The sequence below is a fragment of the Equus quagga genome, chromosome 15, assembly GCF_021613505.1.
Source record: "Equus quagga isolate Etosha38 chromosome 15, UCLA_HA_Equagga_1.0, whole genome shotgun sequence".
Taxonomy (NCBI): domain Eukaryota; kingdom Metazoa; phylum Chordata; class Mammalia; order Perissodactyla; family Equidae; genus Equus; species Equus quagga.
This window is the reverse complement of record NC_060281.1, coordinates 71,054,340-71,071,913: the sequence shown is the minus strand read 5'-3', so window position 1 is coordinate 71,071,913 and position 17,574 is coordinate 71,054,340. Positions and strand designations below refer to the sequence as shown.

At 52.6% G+C, this 17,574-nt stretch overlaps 1 protein-coding gene across 8 annotated transcripts in view; it reads left to right on the top strand.

The window, feature by feature from the left end:
• The window catches only part of BCL7A (BAF chromatin remodeling complex subunit BCL7A), a 30,930-nt gene extending 16,209 nt beyond the window's left edge, over positions 1–14,721 (top strand). For 4 of the 8 annotated variants that reach the window (XM_046641341.1, XM_046641337.1, XM_046641335.1 and 1 more), the window contains 3 exons: positions 1,417–1,584; positions 8,390–8,574; positions 11,835–14,721. In XM_046641341.1, coding sequence (XP_046497297.1) covers positions 1,417–1,584; positions 8,390–8,574; positions 11,835–11,906 — 425 coding nt within the window. In that variant the 3' untranslated portion in view covers positions 11,907–14,721. The remainder of the gene's footprint in view (positions 1–1,416; positions 1,585–8,389; positions 8,575–11,834) is intronic. The other 4 variants (XM_046641338.1, XM_046641342.1, XM_046641340.1 and 1 more) reach the window with 3 other exon arrangements.
• The last annotated feature ends 2,853 nt before the right edge of the window (positions 14,722–17,574 follow it).

The following is a 17,574-nucleotide window of genomic DNA, read 5'->3' as shown; positions in this document are numbered from 1 at the left end:
CGGCTTCCCTCCCTGTCAAATGAGGCGGTAACAGCACCTGCCCGGTGGGTTGTTGGGAGGATTAAGCGAGGTGACTAAATGCTTTCGGTGCCCAGCACACAACGGACGCCCAGGATGCGTTGATGTGCGCCCCCCCTCCGTCTCTCTCCCTCACAAAAATGGCCGTGGTCCCAGGTGCACAGCATGGCCCAGAAAAGCAGCGTAAGGTTGTAGGAGTATTTTTGAAATTACCACGTGGGTATCTGCAGTAAAATGTCTCTCTCTGCCCAAAAAAGGGGATCCGGGGCAAGGGAGTATGTGCCCCGGCACCCCCAGCTCTGTCACTAGCTCAACCACTAATGTCATCGCTTGATTAACTTTCTTCCCTTTTTTCTTTTCATTATGAAAAATTTCATAACAGAACAGTAGAGAGAATAGTATAATGAACCCCATACACCGACCACCTAGGCTTCCGGCGACACGATGCCATATTTGCCTCAGCTATTTTTTAAACTGTGTTTTTTAATCGAGATACAGTTTACATATAAAAAATGCACAGCTCTTCAGTATAAAGTTCGGGGAATTCTGACAACTGTATGCAACCTGTGCTAAAGCATTTTAAGGTGAATTTCCTCGCACCGTGATATTTTAGTCTGAACCTAACACTTGAGCATGCACCACTAATAAATGGCATTTCTATAGACCCACTGTACCATGACCACTCCTAACAAAATTAACAATAATTCCCTAATACCTTTTAAACTCAGACTATATTCAGATTCTCCAATTGTCCCAAAACATCTCTTGCAGCTGGCACATTCAAAACAGGATCCAAATAATTTTCTCTCATTGTGTTTAGCTGTTAGGTCCCTTAAGTTTCCTTAATCTACAGTAATCTTCCCTGCTGCTTCTTTGTTTTTTTAAATGGTATTGACTTGTTGGGGAGCTGGGCCCATGGTCCTCTGGAGCATCCCACTTTGTGTTGTTCCCTTGTTTTCTCCCCTTTATTTTGTATTGAGTGGAAGTTGATCCAGGCTTGACGAGATCAGAGGAGCATTCTGGCAGTGTGTCGTGGACCATGCTTTGGCCTTTGTATTACTTCAGAGCAAGGTGCACTGGATGTCTGGTTTCTTTACCCAAGATGAGATCTCAAATGTCCCCTAGAGATTTAAAATGTGCTAGGCCATGTCTGCAGCCGGCGGCCTCCAGACAGGATTCTCCTCAGTGAGCCAGTGGGGAAGGTCAGGCCCAGCTCCCAGAGCCCTTTGCTGGGCAGGACAGGCCAGCTCAGAGGTCTCAGGAGGAGGAAGCATCTCCTTTCCTGGGAGAGCATCCTGTGGGGCTGCAGGTGATAAGGTGTGGAGAAGCTGAGCCCCCCGACCTGCCTTTCCTCAGCAGCTGTGGGATTCACCCTGTGGTTCTGCTTCCCCCATGCAGATGATAACAGCAACCAGAGCTCCATAGCAGATGCCTCCCCCATCAAACAGGAGAACAGCAGCAACTCAAGCCCTGCCCCGGAGCCCAACTCGGCTGTGCCCGGCGATGGCACCGACGCTAAGGCAGATGAGGCCCAGGCCGATGGGAAGGAGCTCCCAGGGGCTGAAGGTACGTGCCCTTGAGACCTGGGCTCAGAGGGACCTCTCTCCACCCAGCCCTCAGTTCAGACTCTCAGTTGACAGGTATTGAAGGGGGCCCTGCCAAGTGCCGGTGCTTAGAAGGCGGTGGTAGAAGAAAGATAATGCCTGGAGCTCGTGTTCTGGTGTGGCAATTTAAACATTGTGCAATCTAGTATTTGGAAGATAAGTGCTGTGGAGAATTATAAAGTAGGAAAGAGAATGGGGAGTCTTACGAATTATGGGGCATGTCTCGACTTTATTTATTTATTTATTTTGAGGAAGATTAGCCCTGAGCTAACATCCGCTGCCAATCCTCCTCATTTTGCTGAGGAAGACTGGCCCTGAGCTAACATCCATGCCCATCTTCCTCTACTTTATATGTGGGACTCCTACCATGGCTTGCCAAGCAGTGCTTTGTCCACACCCAGGATCTGAACCGGCGAACCCCGGGCCGCTGAGAAGCTGAACATGCGAACTTAACTGCTGCGCCACCAGGCCAGCCCGATGTTGTGACTTTAAATAGAGTGGTAAGGGAAGACTTCACTGAGAAGGTGACATTAGATCAGATGTGGCTCACCTTGGGCAAGGAAGCAAGCCATGTGAATAACTGGGAGAAGAGCATTGTGGGCAGAGTAGGTAGGCAGTGCAAAAGCCCTGGGGCAGGGACGTTCTGAGTGTGGCTGGAGAACAGTGGGTGAGGGGCTCAAAAATTGAGATGTTGTAGAGGAAGTGGGGCCTCGAGTGTGGGGGGCTCGTAAGGCCACCTCGCAGACACCGGCTTTTCTGCTGAGTGAGACAGGAGCCATTGGGAGTTCGAGTGCTGTGATCTGAAGGATCACTGTGGTTGCTGTGATTGAGAACAGATAATAGGGGCACCAGGGTGGAGGCAGGGCGACCAGTGAAGGGGCGGGTCCAGGTGGGAGAGGATGGTGGCCGCACTGGTGGTGGGCAGAGGAAGAGGTAAGGAGAGGTCTGATTGTGGAGGACGTGTGTGTGTGTGTACACATATGTGTGTGTAGAAAGTTTGTGTATTTTGAGGTCTCCTGATTCTCTTTAAATGAAAAATTTCAAATATACAGAAAATTTGAAAGAATAGTATAATACTCTCCTGTATACCTACCAGCCAAATTCGGCAATCGTTAATTTTTTCTTTTTGTCTGTAAATATTTTCTGGCGCCATTTGGAAGTAAGTTGTCGACCTTATGACGTTGGATTCCTAAACCATTCGGCATGCGCCTTTGAAAATAAGGACGTCCTCTTGCTTAATCACAAATATCATTATTGCACCTAAGAAAATGAATGATAGCTTCCGATTGTCTAATATTTCGAAGGTCAGAGTGATGCGTTGATGGGTGGTACGTGGGCTGAGAGAGGGGACTCGCAGGTGACTCCCGGCACCTCGAGGGTCAGCCTTGCCATCATCTGTTACAGGAGCGAAGAGGGCAGGGGAGAGGTCCAGGCTGATGTGCTGCTCACCCAGTGCAGGGGGCAGCTGGCCTGGAGGTGGGGCTCCTGGTACTTGGGGCAGGCATGCGTCTCCTCGGGAGAAAGGCCATGGATGCTGTGGGGTTCGTTCACATCCCGTTCCATTCCCTTTGACACACATTACCCACAGCAGCCCCATGTGAGGTTCTGTGCTGGTCCTGGGCCTCCGTCACAGCTGAGTCCTGCCTCCTGACCCTGAAGAACCCATAGGGAGAGAAAAACATCAAAACTGAGAATTACAGTCTACAGAGGGCACAGACAGACTAGGTCCAGTGTGTGGTGTGCAGGTGTGACCACAGAACCCAGTGGTATTTTTGTTTTTAATTGGAATTGGATGTCAAAACTTAAAAATTGAGCAATTTCGCTTAAAATAAGATTGATTTCCAGCTTCTCTTGAAAAAGAAGAAGATCTGGCAATACTGGATCTGCCTTTCCATGGAGCACCAACGAGCTAGAACAGAGACGTAGTTGCCTCTCCAGGGAGGACCAGAGGACCTGCATTCACCGGTTACCACACTCCCCACCACTCCCTATTGTCCCCCACCATGAGGCCAAAGACAATTGCTGTGTATTACCCTGTGATCACTATTGGTTTTCTTATTGTAGATTTAAAAGGAAAATTAAGATGTTTCTTGAACATACTTCTCTACCAATAGAATAGTAAAAGGCAGAGAGGCTGAGGAAATGCACATTTCTTTGAGGAAGAGGAGACTATTCCTTAGATTTTCTTTGCAAAGCTTATCTGTGTCTGAATTAAACAGCTCACTTGACTCATTCATGGCACTTCCTGGCCCCTAAGGGGGCTTGTGAGTTCGTGGTCAGTGCTATGATAGACACAGAAAGGAAAGGGAGCGAGAGGGCCTCGGGGAAGGCTTCCTGGAGGAGGTGCTGTCTGATTTGAGCCTGAAGGATAAGCAGGGCTTAGAAGGGGGTCATGCAGTCCAGGCCGAACGGACCAAGGGGCAGTGCCTGAGGATGTGCGAGGAAGGAGTGAGCCAGCCGGGTGTGTGGGGCTCGTGTCCTCAGTGTGACATCCTTTCCGAGCCAGGTAAGGAAGGTGCCCGTGTCCCGGCTAGGCCCTGGGGGTGGGATGCAGGTAACGGTACACATGGGAACAATTCAGACATTAGGATGCAGACTGAAGCGAGCCCCCCCAAGAGTCCTCCCCGTCCTCAGGGAGGACCACGGCCGAGTCTGTTTTGCAGCCCTCCAGAGACAGTCTGTGCACCTAGGAGCATCTGTGTGGGACTATACCCTCCCTTTTTAGAATCTCTCACTTAATCACCTTGGAGATTCTTCTGCATTAGGACTTAAGGTGTGTTTTATTCTCTTTACTGGCTTATCTTTCAGTGATATGAGTGTGTCATAGTTCAAATAGTCCCCACCTTGATGGGCATGGGGTCGTTTCCATCTTTTTCTCGCACACACAGGGAGTCTTGTGCACATGTCTCTCTGCATCTTTGCTCCGGTGTGAGTGGCGCTGTAGGACACAGCCCTGGAAGTGGAACTGTTCAGTCAGAGGTTACGGGCAGTTAAAGTGTCGGTAGGCCCTGCCGAGTTTTCTCCAGAGAGGCGGTGGGTAGAGTGGCTTTCCCCCAGAGCAGGGTCTTTCAGCCTCGGTGCTACCAGAATCATTTGCGAGTGAGTCCTGGCTGTGGGGGCTGTCCTGGGCACAGTGGGATGTGGAGAAACATCCCTGGCTTCTTCCCACTAGATGCCAGTAGCACAGCCCCGCGCCTAGTTGTGACACCGAAGATGTTCCAGACAGCGCCAAATGGGAGGAGGGGGCAAAACCGCCCCCAGTTGAGAACCACTGTCCTAATGGCTTTGCCTAGCCTCCTGCCATGTACAGCATGTCAGATCCCCTCTCGTCCCCCCACAGTGGCCCCCTGCACCGTCCTGGGAAGGTGGCTTTGCAGACAGGCAGTGAAGCCAGGGGGCTGGGACCGGAGCTGGTCACCTCTGGGCCAACGCTTGCTAGCTGCATGGCCTTGGGCTGGCAGTGTCACCTTCTGCACGCCTTCCTGTTTCCTTGTTTATAAAATGAGACAAATAAAAGTTGCCTCTTGTCAGGTCATTGCGAGGCGTGAATGAGCCAGGAAAGGAAGTGAAATGCTCAGCCCAAGACTGTGGGTAGGAAGGGCCTGGTGAGCGTGGGAGCTGCCTTCTCCCCCCTCCTGTAAGGGGAGTCATGGGGACACTGGGTGCAGGGGTTGTGCAGGACCAGGCAAGGGCCACGTCCTGGCTTCTTTCCCATCCTACTTTCTTTCTGGCCGTGGCCTCGTTTCTGCCACATTTGGGGTCTGCATCTCCTTTGCCCTAAAGGGCCATTTAAAGCTCAGCTGCAGGATTTGTCTTGGGTTAATGAGTCCATAACTGCCCCATTTTGGTGACTATGACCCCCTGCCCACCCCAGCCACTGCAAGCTTTACAAGTCCAGGTGGGCACCATACCAGGGTCCTCTTCCAGCTCCACCAGGCCACTGGGTCTGCACAGTTGCCCAGCATTGCTCAGGCGGGACCCCCACAGTGGGCCAGGCCCACATGCCTATTGCTGGGGGCTGTCTGAGCCCCTGTGGGAAGGGCATGGAGGCAGACCCCACAGCCTGCCCAGGTGGGTGCAGACTGCCTGCCGGGACACGGCACGTTGGTTGCCAGCTGTTGACCTTGCTTTGAACTTGTTTACTGCTGAGCGAGTTCAAGAATGACGTAATGTCCAAACTCCTTGGACTAAATTTAGGCCCCAGGAAAATAATTTCCCCTGGGTAAGTTCCAGTACCGTTGAGCCGAGAGAATCAGGCCGCCACGCTGAGCCCTTGAACGCCCCACCAGCTTCAGGACCAGTTCCCACTGAGCTCTCCAGCTGGGCAAGGGGTCAGCGTGACTCTGGGTCACCAGCCACCTTCGTGATTTCTGAGCCTCCGTCTGGGACCCCAACCTCCCTCTCCACTCCACAGAGCCCACGCTGTGGGGCAGAAAGGGAACTGGTCAGAGAGAAGGAAGACAATAGCAGTCAAAAATGTTTGTTAAAGCAAATACATACATGGATTTTTTGTATTGAGGTGAAATTCACATAACATGAAAGTAACCATTTTAAAGTACACAATTCAGTGGCATTTAGTCCATTCACGATATTGTGCAACTACCACCTGTATCTAGTTCCAGAACATTCTCATCACCCAAAAAGGAAACCCCATGCCCTTTTGCACTCATTCCCCATCCCCTCCCTCCAGCCCCTGACAACCACCAATCTGCTTTCTGTCTATACGGATTAGCTTTACAGGGATCACACAATATGTGGCCTTTTGTGTCAGGGTTCTTTAGCTTAGTGCAATAGTTTCAAGGTTCATGCATGTTGTAGCATGGGTCAGTGCTCCATTCCTTTTCATGGCTGAGTAGTATTTTACTGACGGGATTACCACAGTTGTTTATCCATCTGTCTGTTCCTTTACCTTTGGGCTGTTTCCATCTTCTGGCTGTTGCAGATGGTGCTGCTGTGAACATTTGTGTACAAGTAGTAGTTTGAGGACCTGTTTTCAGTTTTTTTGTGTCTGTACCTTGGAGTGGAATTGCCGGGTCGTGCGGTAATTCTGTATTTAACTTTTTGAGGAACTGCCGTTAACATGGGTTTTAAAGGTAAAACTAAAAATATGAAAGAAATGTCGGGTTTTGGGGAGTTTGGTTCTCTGCCCCAGATAACCCCTCAGTTACTCTCGCCTGGGGTTATTTTGCTCCTTGGGTACTTTCCCTCTCATTTCATTTATTCTTCACAGTGACTCAACAGGGTGGCTATTGTCAACCTTGGTTTTTTCAGGGGCCAGGGGATTGGAGACTGAGCACCCCAGCCCAAAGGAAACGAGAGGCAAGGGCAGTATTGGAACCCAGATCTGTCTCTAAACCCTGTGTCTTTCCAGACACCAGCTTGTAGGTGGAGCGCAGCCCTGGTGAGGGCAAACCCCTGACCCTCCCCGTGGCAGCAGGAAAACCCAGCTCAGACCTTGGTGGGGAGTCAGGTCTCCTGGCACTGCCCGCTCACGAGAGATCAGGGCTGCCCACCTGGGTTGGATGGGCTGGGAGGTCAGCCTCCTTGGGAGGAGGGTCCTGCAGCTCCTTCCTGCCCTGCTCCTCAGCCCTCTGCTCCCCTCTTGCCTCAGGCCCTGGAGGGCTGCCAACTTTTCCCATTTCCCCATATTGCTTGCTCACTTTACAACTTAAGCCTGGATTTTTTTTTTCCCCTTTGTTACTCCACTGCCTCAGAAACCCCAGAAAGTAAGGCATTCTTGAGTATTTTAGTGCACTTTTTAAAAATCAGGGTGACATATTTTGCTGGGGCCTTGAGAGCAAGTGGAGCGGAGCCCTGGGGGGGACGTTCCTGCCCTCTCTATGAGCTCCCCGGCTCTGTGCCCAAAAGAAGCTTCAGGACAGCCACGGCTCCTCACTTCCAAAGCCGCCCCCCCTCATACAGCCAGCTAGGGCCTGCACCTTCCTTCTGCTGAAGGAGCGTGGTGGGTGGACCAGGGAGACTGAGGCATAAGAGAGAGCCCAAATATCTGGCGAAACCGGATTCACTGAGTGATTGTTGATAGAAGGCTGTGCAGCCATCTTGCATGCTCCTGTATTCAGAGAATTTTTAAAGACATGACAAATTCTTCTAAAATACTGTGTGATCCCTGTTTTCGAAGACCGGAGAATTATATGCATGTAGGGGGAAAACATCTGGAAAGATGGGAATAAATCCTCTAAAATGTAAGCGTGGTGGTCACTGTGGGTGGTGTGAGATAATCGGTGATTTTCGCTTAATTTTTTTCTGTATTTTCTGTTTCGTGCAATGATCAGTCATTGCTCTGACGATCAGAAAAATACCCATATTATTGAAAGAAATGTTTACACGGGGGCGGGTAGCGGCTGCGGGTTCCCCAGGTAGAGAATGCGCGCTCTGTAATGGAAGAGGGAGGAGTCAGCAGCCATGATGGTTGGAGCGCGTTGTGTCCACCAGAGGGCGCCAGGTGCACGCAGCGCAAAGCCCGTAGCATCCTTTAGATGTCCTCTCAGGGCGCTTGGCAGGTAATGGGCAGTAATGGGCGTGCAGGGAAAGGTTGGAGGCCCCATGCCCCGCGTGTGGCCTGGCTGCTTAAAACGACATCACTAAAAACTAAGAAAGAGGCTTCCCAAGCCCCCCAGCTCATTGCAGCCCTGACAGACCGCCTGGCCATAAAACTACCCAGTTCCAGGTATTTTTAGTAATTGGTCCATCTGGCTCCGCATCTCATGTGTCTGAAAACAGCTTCTGTCGTCTTGCTTTTCCCTCAGATGCTTCTGATGAGCAGAATTCACAGTCTTCAATGGAAAACTCGATGAACAGTTCAGAAAAAGTCGAACGGCAGCCATCTGGAGACGCGGGGCTAGCTGCAGAGACGTCCACAATCTCTCAGGTACCTCGATCGAGGTCTCACAGGGGCAGCCAGATCGGCCGGGAGCCCGCTGGGGTGTCGGGGGTACGTTGAAAGGTGTTCTGTTATTTTGTTTTGTTGTTTTCTCGTTGGATGATTGGCACTTTCGTGTGTTCATTGAGCAGGACTCGAGTGTCCTTCTGCATCCTGTCCTGGGTGCTGGGGTTACAGTGAAGGACCAGACACATGGGCCCGGCCCTCGCGGAGGGTGTAGGAAGAGGAAGGGTCCTTTATCCCAGCCTCAGCTTCATCGCTTTGTTTATTCAGGTCCACAAAAGCATTGCGTGGTCTCAGTGACCCAAAGTCAGCTCCCCTTAGAGCTGGGAAGACAGGTCTTCAGAAACCTAACTGCTGGGTGAATCTTCCATTGGAATTTTGCAGCTGACCATGCTCCCCCTGCTTGGGCACCTTTCTGGGTGATCACTGTTTGTCAGAATCTGGTCTGAATCAGACAGTGCAGAAGTAAATGACCCAGTGGATAGGAACAAATGTCCCAAGTTCAAATCCCAGCTCCTTCACTTAGCATACACTGAGCCCCCCTGTCTGCAGCTGCCAAAGTGGGATCACAGAACTGTCTTGGGGCCCGGTGCGGATGAGACGAGAGAATGTGGGGAGCACACTTAGTGTGGAGCTGGACACACAAGATGCCCCAGTGTTGCCTCGGCCACCACTGTGATTTTTCCGTGTCAGCCCTCTGTGCTCATCAAAGAGGAGTGGGGCCTCAGAGGTCTCAAGACTTCAACTAATAAAACTGTTCCCATTTTGCTGAGTATTTTCAGGAGAAACTGTCAAGTAGCAGCAGAAAGAAGAGAAGGGGCAGGACACAGCAGGACTTGTTTTGCACTTTGTGGAGCCTTGAGCCAGGCCGTCCCAAGGGGGAGTGTCTCTCAGACTTTGACGTATGTCTACCTGTGGCTCCGCAGCTCTCCTCATCCACGGAACATTCCTCCAAAGGTCCCACGACTCAGAGGGAGCATTGAGGAAAGATGTTTGCAGTGGCAGGAAATCGCCCACAACCTAAGTTTCTCGAAAGGGAACTGGTTAACTGAATCTGGGGCGGTGTATAAAACAGACTAGTGTGTGGCTATAAAGAGTGTGGTTTACCCAAGTACAGACGGAGAGTAAAGAAATATTCTTGCAATGTGAAATGAGAAAGCGAGTCCCAGAGCTTCAGGCATAGCATGAGACCATTTGATTAAAAATAAAAATCAAAGCCTCGGGTATAGTTTATAAAACCAAGATGTCAGCTGGGGTCTCCTGGCCTCCTGAACTCAGCAGAGGAAAGGTCAGCTTGAAACTTTGATCCACACCCTGGGGGCATCTAATGCTCTGCCCTTGACATCTGAAACGGTCGTTCTCGCATCCCCCCACCTCTGATTCCTGCTTCCAGGGGACCCAGCCTATAATTGGGCCTCCTCCGTCGTTTTCATGCACACACAGACACGCATGCTCATCTACAGAGCTGCTGGGTTTGTGAGCAAGATGGAGGATGCGTTGCAGTCAATGAACAGTTTGACACTGAAGTTCGGCCATCCCTGTTTAAAAAGGAAGAAAAGGTCCCGTCCCCCAGTATCAGGAGGTTTCCTGTGTCCCGTCTCCCTGCTCGTCTGTCCTGAGTGCACAGGTCTCTCCTTCATTCCCACGTCCCTCCCTCCTTCTCTCCCTCCTGCTCCGTCCCTTACGCAGAGCAGTTCACCTCTCTCCAGCTTCCACTCCCAGGCCCACATAGTGTCCCCCCATCCAAGTGCCCTGCAAGCCAAGGACCCCCTCCTGAACAGGGTCCACCTTCCTCGGCAGGCAAGTGGCCCACTGTCTCTTGTCACGTCTGTTGAGCTTGCATCGTTTGCATTATAAGAACAAGGGGGAGGAGAGACAGAGGCAGCACTCCCTGCCAGACCTGCCCTCGGGGTCTGCCACGGAAAACTCACACCATCCTACATCAAGGCCCGGGGTCTCTCTTGAACATTTATTGGGCACCCACTATGTACTGGGCGCTATGCTGGATACTAGGGACCCCTTGGTGAATCAGCAGACGAGGTCCCCCCTGCCCTCATGGGGCTTGTGATAGGGTCAGAGGGGGCAGAGACACAGCCAGGGTACAGCAGACACAGCAGATTACGACGTCACAGCAGGAGCCGCAGGAGCCCCAGAACAGGGATGCAACGAAGCCCACAGGAGTGGAGCGCTCTGCTGGGTCACGTCTGCGGGGAGGGAGGGGCTGCAAGCAGGAACTTGAAGGAAGAGATGTCAGGTTTGGGACTGCAGGCTTTCCAGGCCGAGGGAGCCAGAGGTGCCCAGCCTGGGGACGGGAGCCAGCCTGAGGAGCAGAAGGGGAGGCCAGGTGGCTGGAGCCTAGCCATCAGGGCAGAGAGGTAGAGAGAGTGGGCGCGGGGGCCTTCTCGCCTGGTGATGAGTTGGGATTTTGTTCTGAAGTCAGCGGGAAAGTGTTGGCAGGTTTTGTGTTCTGTAAATGATTTCTCCTTTGGGGAAATGGCTTGGGCTCTGTTGAGGGCTGTGTGGATGGGGCGGTGGGCCGAGGGGGAGGTGGGCTGGCTCAAGGGTATTCGTTGACGGACTTGCTGTTAGGTTGGGTGTGGGAGTGGGAGCGAGGGGCTCCAGGTACTGCCCAGCTTTACCCCAGGCTGGTGGCGGCACCATGGGTTAGGTCCGAGATGCCGAGGCGATCAGGTGGGAAGGTCAAGGGAGAGGTGGCGGAGTGAGTGGTGAACCTCTTTTTTGAGTCACGGGACTTCTTGGGAATGTGGTAACAACTGCAGACCCTTTCCCCAGAATAACATGCGCATTGCACCTTCGGCACGTGCTGAGCGTCTGCCCAGGCCAAGCACCTGCGCGGAGCCCTGGAGGACAGTTCCCGTGCTGACCAAGTTGGTCTGGGCCTTCAGGAGACGGCTTTAGAGCTCAGAGAGGAAAACTGGAAACTTGTACCCAACTGCGATTACCCTCGCAATTAATTACAGATTGGAAGATCGATAATGGGGACACCTGCTCCAGGCTGGGCGGGTGCAGGGAGGGAGAGCTTAGAGGTCCAGAGGGCAATGTGGGGAAGACCTGGAAGGAAGCTGGTGTGGCAGGGACAGGTGGGGCCCGGGTGACACGGGGCTGCATGGACACAGGAGCAGTTTGGGTTTGAGGCTCCCCGTAGGTCCAAGAACCTCCTGGAGTCCACGCTCAGGCCGCGGGGTCCCTCCCACGGTTCCTTCCCAGGCTGACGGTCACCGCACGGCTGGCCTCCATGGCCCTCCTGGCCTGTTAACCTGCATTCCTCTTTTCTCTGTCCCCCCCAGGATTTGGAAGGAGTGCCGCCCTCTAAAAAGATGAAACTGGAGGCTTCGCAACAGAACTCCGAGGACATGTAGACGCTGAGGTCAGTCCTCCGACCCACGTTTCACGGGAGATACATCAGCAGGCTTCATTCTAGAACAACTTCACCCGAGCGCCTCCTCTCGGGTGCAGACAGAACTACTAACTTTTCACGTTTACCAAGTGCAAATCCAAGAAAACCTAGAACGGCGTGACTTCTCAGACACTGAAGAACTTTCTGCTGTGAAGCAAAACACTCGAGTCTGGAAGTGACTGTCCTTGGGAAGCGGGGCCGACAGCTCAGGAGTGTCTGCACACTGTCTCTGAAGCCAAGATTTCATTTGTGTTGCTGCTGTATTGTTTTTTTTCCACTTCTCTATTTAACGATATAAGCTATTTGAGGGTGGTACCCATCAGGAATCTGCTTTTCGTCGGGCTCTTCACTGTTCAACCGATTCCTTCCGCTTTCTTTTTTTGTGCCTTGTGCCCTTGAGGTGACCTCTGGCACGTTTTCCTGGTTGTTTTGCATCTCCCTTTGCCAAGTGCCCTCTCGGTTTTGTTCCGGTGGCCGCTGTCACCGTCCTCCTGCCCTCCCTGCCCCAGGACCTTTGAGCGGAGCGGAGCAGGCAGGGAGGAGGAGAGCCCGAGGCCGCCTGACTTCCACGTACCCTGAGCCCTGGGTAGGGGGCAACACCGGCCTCCAGGGTCCAGGGAGTCTCAGATGTCAGGGCACTGTCCCCAAGGGCTGGCCACTCCGTATGGTCTCGCTTCCTCGGGGCATCTGAGGCTGGTATTTCCAAGCCCACAGCGGCCCAGACAGACACACAGAGCCTTTAGATGGTTCTGGCACTTCCACCCTCTGCCTCCACCATACCGCTTTCTCTCACACCTCCGAAGACGAAATGGCTTCTGTGGCTGACTGCAGGATTGTCTCCTTCAGACGGTAAAAGGGCTGAGGAGGCTGGGAGCAGGTGGCAGGAATAGCTGGTGCTGAACTTCTCTCGTAGGACGTTGCTTGGATTTCAAATCCACAGCAACCTGCCGTCCTCTGCCCCCCAGCGCCCCCAGCCCCGCCCCAGGGAGGCGAGACGGCCGTTGGCTGAAATCCACTTGCTTCTGCACTGTTCCTGACTCTCAGAGCCAACAGTTAGATCGGGTCTCATTCCCAGGATGTGCCGACAGTCCCCACAGGGGATCGGGGCCTTGAGGGTTTGGCCTCGAAGGCCAGAAACAAGGCACCAAGAAGCTGGAAAGCTTTGCACTCCTCCAGAAAGGGGCGATCCCTCGCGACCTCCATTGCCCGCCTGTGCTGGGACAGCTTCCTCTCGCTGAAATGGAGACGCCCCCTTGTACGAACTGCCTAATTGTTTGGTTCTGAGGCCTGGTTTGCTCTTAATTCCTGTATGGACTCCTCAGACCTTAACCTTTTTCCTGAGCTTTCTTTACTGCACTGGAGTTCCAACTCCCTTTGAGTTGTGTGTGGGCGGGGGGCGGGTTTCGGGTTTTATCGGTTGGTTTTTGTTTTGTTTGTTTTGTTTTGTTTTTGGCTAATTGGTGCATATTCAGGTACCACCTTTGACGTGTGGATCTCTCTCCTGACCACCATGGGAAGTGTCTGCCAGATTCCATTTTCTAAGAGTTTCTGAGGGTGAGGCTCTTTATTTTTTTAAAGGGAGCCAATCTATTTCCTGCACTTCAAGAAGAATTCAAAATGTTCCTGAATTTCAAATACCTCATGCAAAAATGTCTCCTGAAATAAGGGAAAGAAAAAAAAAAAACTTTGAAAATCTTAATGTTGGAGTTAGCGATGCCGAAAGGTTTCTGTCTTAAAAAAAAAATCCTTATCAATTTTGCCCCTCAGGCGGTCAGTTCTGTGGAGAACTGTGTCCTGCGTTACCTCTCAGCGTATCTCAAGGCGGTGTTACCTCCAGATCCTGTAGTTAGAGTAACTTTTTCCTTTGCAGCAAAACTCCATGTTGATGAAAGATGAATTTGGATATTTATTTCCATTTCTTTTTGGGAAACGAGAGGTTGCAACCAAGACAGCTGAAGGAGAACCACACACACTCGTCCACGGAAACAGCAGGTGGCCGGGGTCCCCTGCGCCCTTTCTGTTTGCGGTCGCCTCTCTGGGCAGGCAAGGGGAGTCAACACGGTCAAGGATGAAGACACCATCCATGATGCCGAGGCTGTCATTAGTTTTTCTCTGAAGTGCCTGAAGGTAGGAATGGGCCAGTGGTTGGGACCAAATGGGCCCCGCCACCACCATGCCAGGCAGCGCGCCAGCGGCCCTGCACTCACTGCTGGCCAGGAAGGCCTTCCACACGGATGATTTACTGCAGAAATCCACTTGTGCTCCCCGCCCCGCCGCTGCCCGCCCCGCGGGGCCGCTGCCCCACCTGCCCTGCGCCCCTTGCCCTCCCCCCACCCCAGAATCTCAGACCGCCAGCCGGCGAGCCAGGGGCAGGAGCCCAGTGAATGCCTTCTGGGGACACTGGCCCCGTGGCCGAAAGGGCTCCCGGGGCAAACTCACTCCCCGCAAAACTTGACGTTGGGGAGGCTGCGGCTACACATTCCACAAAGTGCTGGCACTTAACCCATAACCCGGAAGGCAGTTGACCGACTCATAGGGTGGTGACCTCCCATCACAAACGATGTCATGGTTTGGAATGTTCGTTATGGCCAAGGACCTGGTTAGAGGTATAAAGACCTTTTTTCACCATTACCGAATTTTTTTTCCTCTTGATTTTTTTTTTTTTTTGGTGTGTTGTACAGCAGTATAATTTTTCACTTATTTATTCCATCGGTAGATATGGTTTGTACAATGTACAATGGTTCCATTTCAGAAAATAAAAAAATTCAAATCATGAACACCATGTGATTTCGTAGCGTTATAATAAAGCATAAAATCAGATTGTTAGGGAGGGTGTCCCTCACCCGCCGCTCTGGCCCCTCCTGCACGGCTGTGTGGCCCTGGCTTTATAAGGACACGGTAAGCTCCTTGCACACAGGGACTTGCACAGTCATGATAGCTGCTGTCATTAAGCACCAGCTGGATGCTGCGGGCAGCCTTGTCAGCCACCTTGTGTGAGTGAGGTAGCAGCAGGCCTGTCGCTTGCCCGAGTCATGTAGCCAGTCAGAGCCCCTGTTGAAAAGCCATACCCGACCCCCAGCCTGGGTTCCTGGCCTGGACATCAGTTTGCCACATCCCTGACGTTAGGAGGCTCTGGCCTCTGGCAGGGACTCTGAGGGGTCGCCCACGGGTGGATTGCTACTCTGTCTTGACATCTAGTGACTTGTGGTCAGGCCAGAGCCAGAAGCTTCCCAGGGCCCTCTCCCCTCCCAGCAACTTGAGCACTTCTCTCCCTCGGCTCAGACTCCCTCCCCCGAGTGGACTTTCTCCTCTTTCCCTGTCCAGTCTCCCTTCCTCCTCCTCCACCTGAAGCCTGCCTGGTGAGCTGCCTACACTGGGGAGTGGGTGAGATGATTGTTTTGGCCATGCCTGTGCCAAGTCGTACTCTGTTCACCCACCTAGAGGCAAATGTTCTTGCCCTTTTGTTCTGTCTGACTCTCCTCCCCACCCTTTTAAACGTGTTCCAGTGTTTTACCAGGATTGGTTGCTCAGCCAAATAAATTCCTGATATAGAAAGTTCAGCTTGACAAAACGCAAATCACAGGGGCCTTGTTTGCTTAACAAAAAAATGCTGTAGCTGGCACACCCTCGCTCTCCTCTGTCCTCCCCGTGTGTCTGTTTCCTGGGTCTCCGGGTGAAGGTCCCCTTCTCCCAGACTCATCTCTCTGGATCTCCCCCTTCCTCTTGGCTGCTCTTGCCTCCACCTCCCTGGATCTGTCATTCTGTTTCACTTCCTCTGTGTCCCTACTGGTTTCTCTGTCTCTTTCAGCTCCCTGTCTGTCTGACTTCTCTCATTTCTCCCTTCGTCAAGGAGCAGTCATGCACGAGAGCTGGAAATGTAGGTTTTACAGGCATTTGTTGAGCACCATCTGTGTGCTGGGCCCTGGGCAACATTGACTGAAATTTGACCCTTTCCCTCTAGGCAGGTAAGTGAGCCGGTGCACCAGGATGCCCAGCACAGTTTGGAATTAGGGAAGAGGTGCGTGTTGATGGCGGGGGTCAGGGAGACTCCTAGGATGGTGGAGGAAGCCCAGGTGTGAGGCTAAGAGGCTCGTTTCTCCTTGACACTAAGGAGTGGCTGGAGGTTTTCTGAGCCAGGGCTCTGCTGGCCTGGGGATGGTACTGCCAGTGAATGGCATGGGTTGGAAAAGGCCAGACTGGAGGTGGGGGAAGGACAGCTAGGGGATTGGGACAATAGGTCAAGCAGGATGTCAGGAGTTCGCAAGAGGACCCGTGTACCCCCAGGTGATGTGAGGGCAATCAGTGCTGCAGCCCAGTGGGCTGGGGTCAGGTGGGAGAGGCAGGCAGAGAAAGCTCAGGTCCAAGTCCAGACCAAGCCAACAAGTGTGATGGAGGTCCAGGGTTGGGCTGAGAAGGGATGTGCAGACCCTAAAGGCCATGTCTACCCACCCCCAGCCCCCCATGCATATTTCCCTCCAGAGGCTCAGTAGACAGAGTTCTTTGCCAGTTGCATTCCCTTCTTCTTCCAGTAGGGGTCGCCCTCGCCCACTCTCTGTCACTCTCAGGCGGCCGTGTGACCCACCCCAGGCTCTCCCCCGGCCACAGCAATTGGGTCAGGGATGCTCTTATGACCCAATGTGGCCCAGTGAGAGTCAGCCCTGAGATTTTTGCAGGGACTGTGGGAAAGAGTTCTGCTAGAGTATTCGCTGGAGTTAAACTGGAGCCTTGGGCCACCTTTGCTCCAGTGTGGGGAGGAGCCTGCCTGAGAATGGAGCGGGCGCAGGAAAGAGTTGACAGATGGTGAGTGTGAGCTTCCTGAGAGCAGCGCTGGAGCCCGCAGCCCCAGCCGGCCCTGAAGCCAGCCCTCCTGAACTTGTTGATTTCGTGAGCCCATCAATGCCCTTGACGGTTTAGGTCAGTTTTCACTGAGTCTTTCCCCCTGGAACCTCCCACCCCTTTCTGCCAGGACTGCGAGTGTTTCCTGGACAGATCCAGAAGGAGAGGTGGTTGCCCACATGGGAGCTCTGACTCCTGTTGGTGTCATTCTCTTGGAGGGAGTGTCTCTCTCCCTTTCCACACTGCTGCCCTTTCCATGCTCCATGTGACAAGGACTTGGAAGTTTCACAGCTGAGGACAAGGGAACAAACAGAGGTTAACATGGACCTGTTTTGGACTTCTGAAGCAGCCTCTTCTATAATCCTCAGAGCTCCAGCACTTCAGAGCTGGGTGATCTAAGGTAAGTATCTTAACCTCTCTGGACCCCTGTTTCCTCATCTGTAAAATGAGGAGAATGATAGTGCCTACTCAGGTTGTCAGGAGGATTAAAGGAATTAATACATATAAAGTGCTTGGGATAAGCCTTGTACATAGTAGATCTCAATAAATGTTAGCTGCTATTGTGACTATTATATATCCAGACTCCAGAAGTTCAGCTCCTAGAAAATGAGGCACAGGGAAAGGCAAGAATCCCCACCCCCAGCTGCTTTGGGCTTGCCACTTTGCTCTCTGAAGACTGGCTTCTCCCTCAAATGATTGACAGGAGTTATCCACCCAGCGTGCCCCAAACAGGCCATGGCCTGAGTCATGCCCTGTGGGGTGAGTAGAAGCCCGCCAGGAAACAGGCAGAAGGG